The sequence below is a fragment of the Dromaius novaehollandiae genome, chromosome 1 (assembly GCF_036370855.1).
Source record: "Dromaius novaehollandiae isolate bDroNov1 chromosome 1, bDroNov1.hap1, whole genome shotgun sequence".
In the NCBI taxonomy this organism is placed as follows: domain Eukaryota; kingdom Metazoa; phylum Chordata; class Aves; order Casuariiformes; family Dromaiidae; genus Dromaius; species Dromaius novaehollandiae.
Window position 1 is genome coordinate 131,575,904 of NC_088098.1, and position 13,435 is coordinate 131,589,338.

Consider the following 13,435-nt stretch of genomic DNA (forward strand, 5'->3'; position numbering starts at 1 on the left):
TTTAGGCCACTTGTGCTCTAACCAGCACTGACTAATTAGGACAAAATATTGAAATTCTCAGCAGGAACTAATATACTTGATGAGAGCAAAGATGCTGCTGCCCAGTTCAGTATTTTTGTCTTATGCTGGCTAATGCATTTATATTTTGGAGGAATGTGACAGAATCCAGAAGCAGCAGAAGGTAGAATAATCTACTCCTCACTAAATGTCTTCTGTCTCTGTAATAGCTGGAAACTGGATTAAAACCTGAAACCTTAGCTCTCACATTTCTTCAGAAATTTTTGTTGTTAACCAACAATTCTGGACACTTACAACGCCCATATAAGCTTCTGTCCATTTATCACTGGTTTGAACTTCAGTTTAATGACACAGGTGAAAAAGTGTTGTTCTCTATTGGTTTTGCTTTTCTTCCTTTTTAATTTTATGTGATATCCCCTGGTTCCTGTGTTAAGAGATTGAGCACTTCCATTCATTTTTACCTTCTATATGATTTTCTTCTATTCTTTATCAGCAACGTATCATCATGTCCAATATCCCTATCTTTTCAATCACTCTTTCTGCTGAGAATAATTTTTTCAGACCCAGATGTTTTTTGACACTTACTCTTTGTAATTCTTTAGATCTTCAGTACTAAGAAGGAGCAAAAAATCTCATGTGGCAAGTTTAACAATGCTGTCTTCTTGAGAGTGTTCACTCAACCCCAACCCCCAAATCTTTGATTTTTGTAAATGTTATGTAAGTAAGGATAAATTTAAAGATTTTATTACAAGTTAAAATGAAGTCCCTATTGAAGATTCCCTATTTTATGGAATCATTCTCTCTCACTGCAGTAGCTATATGAAAACTCTGCAAAATGTCAACATTTCTAAAAGTTAAACTCAACTTTCTTTCTTCTAAACAAAGGAATTGAAGACCTTTGCTAGAATTTTACAACATGAATCAGCTTCCTTTAATCTCAGTATTGAAGACTCATCTAGGATAGAGTATGCAGTCCTGGAATCTGGAAGACCAGAGCATCTTGCTCAAGCTTCTACACTGTTCAGGCATGAAGCCTAATTCAAGAGAGAGTTGCAATACCCAGAACTTCTCACCTCCTGAAAATATTTACCTTAGAGTACCCACAGAAGATGGCATGACAGCTGAGACTTCCAGCTCCTTAGCATCAAATTCAGTCAGATGAAAACCAGATGGCAGAAAAGTGAGGTTTTTTTTCCTTTTACAAGATAGAAGAAATTCTCCAAAAATATTCTAGTTTGCTGGACAAATGCTGGTCAGCTGGAAAATTTCCAAACACGGCAGCTGCTCAGAATGCTCTTTCCAAAGCAGTGATGCCATAGCTTAAACATGGAGTAAGATGAGCATAAAACAGTCTTGTTTAATAACAGAATGAAAAATTCCTGCTTAATCCTGCTGCCTTTGAAAGGCAGAGTTAATAGATTTGAGAGCTTCATGAGAATCCTGCCCAACCATTAGCAAAGATTCATCCTAAAACACTTACCTCTGGTCTTAGAATAGCCTTCCTACAGGCCTGGCACACAGGACCATGCCGAGAAAAACTGAGGGGAAGTCTACGGGTTCGATTCTGGCAAGTTGGCTCCTCACATACTAACCAACCCTGCAGAAAGGGAAAAAGCAGAAAAGGAAAAAGACATTTTTACTATAAATTCAGTTTTTTCCTCCATCCAAACAATGAATCATACTCAAGGAAGGAAAAAAAAAAGGCTTTAGTGTTTTCTGTGAAGCTGATACTGCTATATGTGTTGCAAAGATCTAAAATTAGGAATAAAGAAATGAAGATCTTTGTTTAAGGTAACATAATCGGTGGTGGAGAACAAAATTGACATTTTCGTGCTTCAAATCCCAAGTTCTACACAGAGTCATCTCCTTCTTGAAATATACTGGAACCTTTGCTCTTCTCTTCTCCAATTCACACAACGCTAACATATAACAAAATAACTTTGTACAACTGTGCAGACCAAACAGCAAGAGATCTATAACAAACTAAATTTTAAAATAAGGTGCGATTTCCTTGCTTGTGCTTTAGAGATGAAAAGATTTTACAAAACAATCTTATTTTTTAGGTTTTCTGATGACAGGCAAAAACTTTTTTTTTCAGGAAGATACTGAGACTTCAACAAACTCAGACTCCTTTAGGAAAAACTTTTTTTTTTTTGACAAGTTAAAATGAAATAAATTCTGAACCAGCTTGCTCTACATCAGCTCAGACAGACGATGCAAAATGCATCTCTCAGAGTACCAAAGAAAGAATGCTTCCGGGATCAGGAGGATGTAAGGACATCTTTTATACCAGGTCCAACCACAGGTTACACTAGTGTAATGGCCTGTCTTTAAATATAACCAATAGCAGATACCTAGGGAACAGCACAAGCAGCAGCATACAGTAACATTTTTCCAGAAGATTTTTCCAGGTTTGAGAGGTGGATATCTCAAGCACCTCCTGAATCAGTGTTTTTATATATTCAGTAGCCCTAGATGGATTACTCCCCTCACCCTAAAGAATTTCTCTAACTGCTTTCTGAACCAGTGTAAACTTCTAGCATCTACAACATCCTGCAAAACAACTACCTACTCTATGAAAAAGTGTCTTGTTTCTCTTGAAAACACCATCTGTTAGGATTTTCTTTTTTAATGCCTTCTAGTTCCTGTATTGGAAGAGACTAGGGATAATCATTCTGCATTCATCTTTTCTACGTCACTCATGATTTTACAGACCTCTATCACATCACCTGTAATCAAGCTCTTTTCCAAACCACAGTCCTGATTTATTTAACTGTTCCTCACATGGAAACCACATTTTTGTTGCCCTTCTCAGAATGTTCTCCAGTTCATTTTTAAAATGAGGGGGAGGAGGAAAATGGGAGAAAAGGAGAGGGAGATGAAACCAGTATGGCACACTGTATTCAAGATGCTGGAGGAACATGAATTTCTATAGAAACATTAAGATATTTTATATCTTCTTCCTTGCTCCTCTCTCAATTCCTTAAGTTCAGTTTTTCCTGCAGCACTACTGAACTATTCAGCAAAAAGCAGACATTTTCATAAAGGTATTTATTAAAATCTTATTCTTAAATGGTAATATTAAATACACACATTGTGTGCAAAATTAGGATTGGGTTTTTAGCATCTGCATCACTTACCATTAATCAACACAGGATTTCATCTTCCATTGTTAACTGACCAGCCAACTTGGTATCACAAGGTCTGTCTGCCACACTTCTCTAACAGTCTCTGCCAGTACTACTGCTGAGTAGCTCGGCACTGTTAACACACACTGATTTGAGATTATCACATATCTCTGCAGTTGTATTCTGCTCTGTGAGTAGTGACCATTTATTTTCACCTGTTTCCAATCTTCTGTTTTTGTTGCTCCTGCAAGGAAGCTGAATCTAAACATAGTATGATTGCTGGCACTTTTGACAGAAATATTACAAACCAGAGGACAACTCAAAAAGTTGCTTGCTTCCCTTCTTGTTGGCTCTTTAAGCATGCTCTGGCATGACTTCTACCTAACCTCTGTGATGTCAACTGAAGTTTCCAATTACTATTGTGTTTCCTACCCTTCCAGTTTCCACAGCCTCACTCAGAGCACTACAGTCACTATGACCACTTTGACTGGGTGGACAGTAACATAACCCTACAACTATATAGTTTTTCTGGCTTTTAGTTCATAGATATTCTGGCTTGCTAGCAAAGTCAATTCATTAATCCTACAAAACTTGAATTTTCTTTTCTCACCAGCATGATCCAAACTGTATCTTTATTTTGTACCTCAGTAATCCAGTGTCCTGATTCAATATGACTATGTCAGTAACCTAGTAAAGTCATATATTTCAATTACTTTATTCCTAATGCTTTGGAACTTGTGCAGAGGCACATATGAATTTCAGTTTCCGTTTTCCAAAGTCTTGTTAAAAATGAGACTTTACTATAACTACTCTGAAAAGCTCATTTAGTATTTTTGCCCATTTCCTTCCTATTGTTTACTAGAGTACACAGGCTTGAGAGCTTTTCATGACTTCTTCTCTAGAGGATCTGATAACCGGAACACTGTCTTTTCATACCTGCCAGCTTTACCACTTTCTTCAATTTAAGAATATATTCTCCTATAATCTTTTCAAAAGCACTAGTAGTCTGATTCAAGCTTTTTTTGTTTTTGTTCTTGTTTTTTGAAGAAAACCCCAAATCCTTTGTGAATAGCTTCCTTTATTCCAAAAGCCTTCCCAGGTTCTAGAACCTCTCTTCTTTCACCATTTCTGCAGCCACACCCTATCCGCAATACTATGCCCCTCAGTGCCATGCCCAATGAAACACTTCCTGTTGCTCTTGCACGGAGGAACTTTTATGCATATGTAGGTAGTTATGCAGGCAGTCAAAAAAAAAAAAAAAGAAAAGAAAAAAAAGTCAAAAAATATCACAGAGAGTCCATTAAGATATATAGTTAGGCTTCATTTCACCCAGCTTTTGGTATTTAAAAGTCTGATGCCCAGTCTAAGCTAGTCATCCTAACACCTCTTTATAGTAAATGGAGAAAAAGCATCTCCAAAAAACAATTCACTTAACAGATTTTGGGATGACACAAATCATGCTCTGGGGCTCTCTTAATAAAATAAGGGCACACTTAATGTCTGAACAAAGTTTTGGGAAACAGTATGATCACTGTATCTGATTGCCAAGTTTCAGTGTTATTGTTATGCATGCTAACAACTTAAATCATTACATATATAGTACTGCAAGGTGAGAAAATTCCAGGAATTCAGAAATCTTCCATGAAGTTAATTCTGGTCTGTTGCACCTAGCAGTCCTAGTACCACTCTCCTCATCACATACAAATTATTTCTGACAAATACTTCTTAAGTGGCATTAGAAAGATACAGGCTGCTGTATCAAGACTGAGCTACTTCATCAGCAGATACTTTATTGTTAAAAGTCCTAATTTTGGACCTGACCCAAGGTCTTCTAAAATCAGTGGACTCAAAATGAGCCTCAAGCCAAAAAGCTAGTCCTTAGCTTTGGTTTTGCATGTGGACCTAAGTTTTATTTATTTATTTACTTATTAAAAAAGGTGTTAATTATATTGCCTTGCATTTTTAAAATAACTCAGTTTTAATAGACATGGAATAACTTATTACATAAAAAATTAGTGAAAGAAAGAACTTGAGATCTTCAGACACTAGATACTTATATGAGTACTTAGAATATCATGAGAACCGCTATGAGAGAAAACATCAAAACATTTTTGGAAAGGACAGCAAAATGTCACGTATCATCCATTAAGTTAATTCTTAGAGATGAAGATATGCTCTACGTGGAAAGCTGTTTATGCCATGTTTGCTTATTATGTGGTAGCTATACCTTCCTGTGAAAGGGCAGTGCAGCACTAACTCACCTAAGCCATTACAGAAACCCTTCTGTTTCAGTGTATAATTGTTTCAGTTGTAACAATGAAAAGATTCTGTGTGCACAAAAGAGAACATTCATGACTCAAAACATATTAAATGACTATATTTGAACTTTAAGACAATTTATTATACCACAAAAACAAAGTGTGGAAACTGCCAGACAGTAAGGTATTTGGTTAGGGAATGCAAGTGCAACTGTAAAAACAAAGCCTGGAATGGGAGCAGCATCAGAACCTCAGCTGAGTAGAACACTAAAAAATAGACAACCACGATGATAATGCTTGATAAAAGAAACTGTGTTTGGTTTCTGCCACCTATTGGCATTTTTAGCTAATGATTAAGAATCAAAGGACTATACCACTTGTAACGTACTGCTTCTATTATCTTATAGGGAATGCATAAAGACGGTCCACCCAAGTTATCATGGAATAATGACAGGTGAAGCAAGTTTCCTTATGCAATTGTTTCAGTCCAATTTAATCACTGCTGAAGAAAGAGCTGGGGACTTTGCTGGGTGCAAAATACAGAAGGTGAAAAAGAATGAAAAAATCTGCTTAAAATAAAAATAATAGCTTATATTAGGATGAAAATAGGCATTCTAATCAAACAGCTCATTACTATTGTATTTGTTTTTAACAACTAAAGAACAAATTATCAAAATGTGTAACTTTCACTAAAAAGTATATTTCTAGATAAATTGCATTTAAAAATGGAGTTCTAAGCTGTAAAGTCACCTGCATTAAAAAACACACAACAGTATCTGTGACATAGAAACTAACTAAATGTCCCTTCAATTCACATAGAAAACAGTTAATGTAATTTGCCTAGACTTCCTACCAGTTATAATTAAAGAGGTCTTTTCTTCTTTGTCAGCTCTCTATTCAGGATTTACTTGCGTTTGTTTGTACTTACTATCTGTTAATCTCTCTTAACAAATGACAACAATAACTGTTGCTATTATGAATGGAAATTAAACATGTAGATAACTGTGTGAAGGGAGCTATTTTTGAGAAAAGCAGTATCAGAAACATGTAGCTCTTTATGTCTCTTGTTTTGCTTTGATAATTAAGCTACGGTCTTGATTCATTTTAAATAAAAAACTTCTCCATGGACATGCATGTTGCAATCACACTCAACAAATGCATTATGTTCCAATTCAATTTGTTCAAGGGCCTTATTGTTAGCCCTCATTTGATCCATGCCTATTGTCTTCACTGACCAAACAACACCAATCCTTCATTTCCCAGCAGCTATCACTGAGTCTTTAAATTAATTTGCAATAGATCAAACAAAATCATAATAGGAAACCTTCAGTTTTGTTATACTTGGTGTCTGCAACATTGTGGAAAATGAAATGAAAGTTGGTTAAAAAAACAGAAAAGAAAAAAGCAACTAGCATTTCCAAGCATTCTGTCCACAAATGCTTAGTTCAGTTCAAAATATGTAATATGATGTAAGCAAAAAAACCTGAAGTAAATGCATAGTATAAAAGAAAATCCCTGAAGAGTATTATGTCCACAAACTGCAGCTAATGGGGAGAAATTTGCAAGTCAAAAGTAATTTTCTTTCTTTCTAAATCTGTTCCTGAGAATTTAGCCTCTCTCATTCTAGTGATCAAAAAGCATTATAAATATCACCCCAAAATAGAGACAAGGGGTTTTGGAACAGCCTTTAAAATAGAAGTTGCAGGAGTCAATGACATACATTTATAGAGCTTTATCTTAACAGTTTTTACAAACTACATTTCACAATACAGTTGGGTTGCATGCCACAGCAGAGGACTGGAGGTGGCTCTTGAAGTCACTTCAGTTCTGTACCTATGTTCCTGCCCTCAGACAGCCTCAACACTGAGGGACTACGATGCTTTAAGTTCACAAGCAATGCAAAAAAGCAGTAGTAAAAAGAAAGCTGCAAGCACTGAAAATTATTTAGAGATCACTGTCAGTCACTTTGAAGAAGAATTCAAAATGTAATTAGTGCTTGCTTTTCAACAGTCTCACTCTCCATTGAAGAAAATCTTAATGGATTTTAAAAATAGGATCTTGGTGGATGATGTCCAGTCTCCGGATGACTGGAATATACAACCTCAAGCCTACTGAATCCAAACCCCATGGTTTCCTCAGCCACCATAAAAGCTAGAATTATCACTTTATCTTATCAAAATATCCTAGAAAAGGAAGTATGGGAACACTACTTGGACATGCTTTCTAGTTAACCATTACGAGCTTTCTGTCCTTGTTCCTGATCACCAAACTGGCTTCTAAAATACTGAATGTGAGAGAGAATGAAAATTTTCCTGATTCAAAACATCAGTTCTCCTTTTGCAAGGACTACACTTACTTACTTACAAAGGACTATGCTTTATTTCCACTAATTCCAAGAGCAGAAGCCTCAAGCCCCTTTTTCCTGTTACAGTCTATTTTTATGGATAGTGTTGCCTAAGTGGATCAGGACAAATCTGGTGAAGGTGGCTCTAGATCCTTTGGAAGGATGAGGTTTACCCAATACATAAATAAGTGGCTAAACTATCAAATTTACTGATACCCTCATGCCAGTGTCAAAACGTTGATGATTTTAATGAATAAGTGTCTTGTGGCAATACTGGTCTTGATTCAGTGACCTGAAAGTTATCACTTCCACTTGCCATAGCCTGTTCTACAGCTCAGGTTCGTTCTCTCTGTTCCACATCTTATCGCTGTAAATATCTGAATGTTGTGGGTGGAGGATCAGCAAACTTACTTTAGGAATATACAGCATCTCAGGAATTAGACCTCGAGCCGAATCCTTGCCGTTGCTAAGTGCCTTCACACTTGCTAGCTCAAGTGTCTTCAGTTAGATCTTTTAGGAATTACATCACCATTTTACACTTGAAACACCAAAGGTGGAATCAATATCCACTCTAAGACAAGCTACTGCTGTAAAGTCAGGGGAGTTTTTCTGCTGTGTATCAGAAACTCATGTCCTTGAAGTAATTTCAGCTTCCAAGCACCTTTTTTTTTTTTTTTTTAGGTCAGATCAAAAGAAATACTCTAGTAAGAAGAGTGACTGGAACCAATGTATTTGCACCATGCTGGTGAGGCATCTCATCAGCAATGAAAATCTGAATGACAGCATGAGGAACTAGCATCAGGCACCAGAACTTCAGTACCTAATACAGACTTGAGTGACACCTGCTACTGCTACAACCCAAAGAAGAAGCCTCTCAGGACAGGAATGTTATCACAAATAGCGAAAGAAGATTTCACATGGTAAACCCACTTACTGAGCTGAAGTCCAGCATAACTCAGATTCCTCAGGCAACATCCCAGTTTTTCCATGGGAAACATTTCTGGTAAAAACCTCAGAAGACCTGTCTCCCTGAAGAGATTCTACTGCTGCTAGGCAAAGGAAAAGCACAGACTTGTTCAATTTTTGAAAGGGTTTCTCAAGATGAAGGACTCGATGAGAAAAGGCTAAGATAGGCATAATCAGAAACACACTATTCTCATCTACAGAAAGAGTAACATGCCTATGAAAGTTGGAAAATCTGCCTTTTGCACTAGAATCATGTCACAAATGCACTCCTTCATTATCACAATGAAGTTTCAGGAGTGTTTGTGCCAGCTACAGTTTTGATGCTTGAGTATCAGATCAGTGGAAAACAGTATCACACTTTTCCCTCCTGATGCATTTTCCCTTTGGTACTTCTAAAGAACAATTAATAGCAAATGAATAAACAGACCCCAACCCCTTCCCCCCTCCCCGCAAAAGACACCACTTCCTGTAATCAGGGCTTCAAGGGCCTTCTCCAGGCACTATGTATAAACTGATTTGGTTTCAAAAAGAGTTACTCTATGCAGTTTTTTTTTTAAACAGGAGAAAGATTATGAATGTGGGTGAACACAGATTCATTTAAAGTGCTCATCTACAGAACATCTAAGGTTTAATTAACTACTGAACTGGATGCCCTTGCTATGCCTAAGAACATATGCATTCATTCAGCCATCTGCACCAAAAACAGCTTGAAATACATTCTTAAGGATAAGTTCAGAAGTTAGTAGCTCATGCACTTCCAACCCATAAGACAAGGTATTTCCAAAGCCAATAGAAATTATGTGGAAACCTCATATCAGTCCAAAGCACTTTATTCTCAAGAAAAACCTGCCTCTAATGAGATTATTGCATGCTCCACAACTGATGCCTCTTTATGAAGCTATGCTGTCAACTAAACTTTTTGTGGTCCCTTGGTGCCTGTCTGCTTTATATACTTTTTCTTATCCAGCTAGTTGCTTCATCCTGATTATTCTTCTAAAGCAAGTTCAAAGATATTTCAGATAGTTTCTTGATCAATGTTATGGATGCAGTGTTTTTTTAGTGAGAGGAGCACTGGAGCACACTTTGACAAGGAGGGCTGCACACTGGTGGTATCTTAAAACATCTGACCCAGTTAAGTCAACATGTCTCCTAGACAGCCTGAGAGCACAGATGGCCATTCCTTTGGAATTTAGATACTAGTACGAACACCTTGGAGACTGAATTATCAAATTTATAAAACCAGACTGGCTCAAAATAAAAAAGGGCACGATTCTCCAAGGCAGAAGAGGAAATTTGATATTTGTCAAGCACAGACACCAAACACTAATAAAAAAAATCTGTGGGGCCATGAGAAGGGTCTCGTTTGCCAAAGAAATCCGCAGGGCCTGCAAAACCCCTTCATAGCTAGATTCAGATAAATTTAGATCTCAAAGCAGAATATGGATAGATGCCAATTCCTTTCTGCAAAAGAGCTGGAATTCCTACTCTTTTATTATTGATATACTAGTCATTCCAACCTACCTGTCCACTTTGTTAAATTTTTAACAAGAAGTTACAGGAAAAGCTCTCTACACTGCTTTAGTATGTAAAGACTTCTTTACTATAAAGAGATCAAATCATAGCAAGTCAGAAGCCCATATGTCAGGTTCAGGAGATCCCATACTAAAGAAAAGATATGTCTGAATTTCACCCTAAAATTTCAAGATGTAAAAGAATTTCCAAATGAAGAGTGCCTGCAAATTTCCTTGAACTGCTATATATACCTGAAAGTTTTATTTAAGTCAAAACCTCTTGACATTGACCTCATCTAACTTGTATTTATTCTGAAATCTAACACAGGAAACAAAGGCAATCTTTGAGGATATCTTGTTTCAAGACTTTATACTGCTGTCCTCACTGTAACGTTTAAACATCTTCCAATAACAAATTCCTTTGATATTTTCACAGACTCTTCAACAAAATTATTTTATGAAAGGAGATGGGTCAACAATGTGTTATTGATGCTGGCTGACGACAGTTTCTGCCTTTTAAGTTTAATTGAGATAGGCACCATGTTAAACATTATCAGCCTAGCAGAAAGGAAAGATATTGCAGCATATACTTAGAATGCACCTTAGATTTGCATGGCCTCCTCTAGAAATTTATTCTATAGCTTAACCCTCTTACCTGGGGAAGGCTTAGCCCCTGTTCTCTGGTATTTGTTATATATTGCAGATATCTGGGTTTAAATTCCAAGAAGCAATGCAAATAGTTTTAGTAACTCGGTGACTGAAATTTGTTCTTGAAATTTATACTTAAAACTAACAAGCAGTTCATTAAGAGACCTGGTCACAGATCCAGTGTGTTATATGGCTATCCAGATCACAAAGATAAGGAACGATTTTCTTTATCAGCTGACTCCTGTCCACTGACTTCACATTCAGCTTTTTTTATACAATAAATATTGCAGCTAGTTCCTCATCCAGAAAAAATGGGTTACATTTCCCAGTATGATATTTTTAGAGTCTGATGCTACCTGATCATCCAATTTAGGAGAAAAGTAAACGGGGACCACGACATTTCACACTCCATTTCATGCTGCCTCACTTCCATTGAAGTTGAAGATATGAATTCAATTTCTTTTCGAAGCACTTCCTCATTTTCGGAGCTTCTTCAGTTTTGGCCTATGTAACTGATCTGAATTCAGCTGTGGGAACGGAGTAGATTAAAAAAACCTCTCATATAGAAAGGAAATCCTTTCCTGGATGATTCATTCTGCTCCTCTTGAATTCACCGTTTGCCTGAGAAAGCATTACCCAGGCTTACTAATGGATAGAAGTGATCTTTCAGGAAAAATACAGAACTTAAATGAAAGAACAGTAACAAGGAGATACGAATTGCTTTTGAAAGCATGCTACTTCAAAGCAGCACAGACCATGGATGGATGGTTATACATTCAGTATTATCATCACAGGAATCGCATTAAAGGACATTATCAAATTGAAATATGTTAGCCCAGAACTTCCTAGTAGAAGGCAAATGACTTTACCAACCAATGAGGTAGTACTACTAGTAAAAAGGATACCTTCTCCAATATCTACCCAAACCTCCTGTTCTCAGAGACGCTCATATCTGTTGTCTTAGTTCCCAGCTGAAAAGGTGCCAGCCCGCATTGACCCAAAGACAGCTGTGAAATGCCACTGAAAGACCAGGTGTGAAGGTCCAGAGCAACCAGACAAACTATAAGTGAGGATAATGTAGCTTAGCTAACTTGCTACCATAAAGAAATTATGACAGAAAAAACCCCAACTGTTTCCTGAGTGGGTTTCCCAGCAAAACGTGAAGTGTCCTTCTATCTTGAAAAAGCTGATGATCATTAGAACGAGAGAAGTAGTGATGTAGGTTCCTAGCAGCCACTATGAAAAGTGAGGCTAGTCTTTCACATCAAACTGCTCTGACCCAAAACATCCAAAGGCAAGACCCATATCTAATCCCCTTGAATATTATGAAAATTTGACATAAACTGAATAGGATTTAGCCCTACAAAAAATTCTGTCCCATAAGCATATAGTTTAGGAATTTATTCACTACTCATGTATAGTAAATACCCATCAATAAATGAGCTACCTCAATGGTCTATCAGTAATATATTGATCCTGTGATACAAAGTAAGCCACAAACTATCACATGCCTATTTTTAGGCTATTGAAAATGGAACTTTTTAGAATTTCAAGAATGACATTTTCTGATTTAGGATATTCAAAAACAACAGAACTTGAATTGCTTTCTAACCCAAACTGAAAAGAAAAGAAAAAGAAAGAAAGAAAGAAAGAAGTCATTCAAGACAGAAAAAAATCATTAATCTGTGGAAAATATTAGTCTCAGCAAAATACAGCATATCAGTTAGACCATTAAAATCTCAGAAAAAAAAAAATCAAAACAGGAGATACTGGAACACGTAGAAATGTACCCTATCACCCAAAAAGAACCCAAAATGCTGAAGCTAAAGTACAAAATTCTTTAAACAAAATTATCAAAGACAGAAGTGAAAAATATCACGTAGGTCAGTGTAAGAGTTTTACATGTTATTAAAAATTGATTTTTTTAAAAAAAGTAAGGCATCTTTAAATGTACAGTCATATGTCATTTCATACAAGTTATCTGAAACTTATCGATCTCATTTGTGCAAAGACCAGGCTCTGCCATCCACCTGCTGAAAGGATAATAGAGCACTCCAAACCCTTCTGAGAGGTTAGATGCAAACAGTGGCCCTCATTTAAACACATGTAATAGCACCACAAGTGGACAAATTCCAACTTTAACAATTGTATATTATACAATACATTAGCAAGTGTGTTTTGCTTTACTTCACATCAAAGCCAATATCTTGGTCTTGTTATCTTCATTTACAATAATGTTCTAAGCACCAAAATATGCACCCAGACACATTAAGAAGTAGAGCACAAGTGTTCATAGACTAACATACTGCTCACAGAGACAGCCAATAATTACCACCAATTTTGTTTTACTCTTGCAGGACAATACCAAAGCAGCTAAATTGGATTTCATGCAAGCAATGGGGAGAAGACATACTTAAAATGACTATATAAGAAAAATTACACTGAGAAAGACATCAGTGAAAGATGTCTTATGTATTTCTGTATGGACAACTAAAACGTCTAGAAGGATATTCAAGTCTATTCTGTAAAATATTCTCCCTATTCATACAACTCAAAGCAAGC

The 13,435-nt window shown here is 36.5% G+C and overlaps 1 protein-coding gene across 5 annotated transcripts in view; it reads right to left on the bottom strand.

Moving 5' to 3' along the window:
* POLA1 (DNA polymerase alpha 1, catalytic subunit) overlaps window positions 1-13,435 on the bottom strand; it is a 213,482-nt gene that overhangs the window by 69,219 nt on the left and 130,828 nt on the right. For all 5 annotated transcript variants that reach the window (XM_026103404.2, XM_026103402.2, XM_064498137.1 and 2 more), the window contains one exon: window positions 1,499-1,615. In XM_026103404.2, coding sequence (XP_025959189.2) covers window positions 1,499-1,615 — 117 coding nt within the window. The remainder of the gene's footprint in view (window positions 1-1,498; window positions 1,616-13,435) is intronic.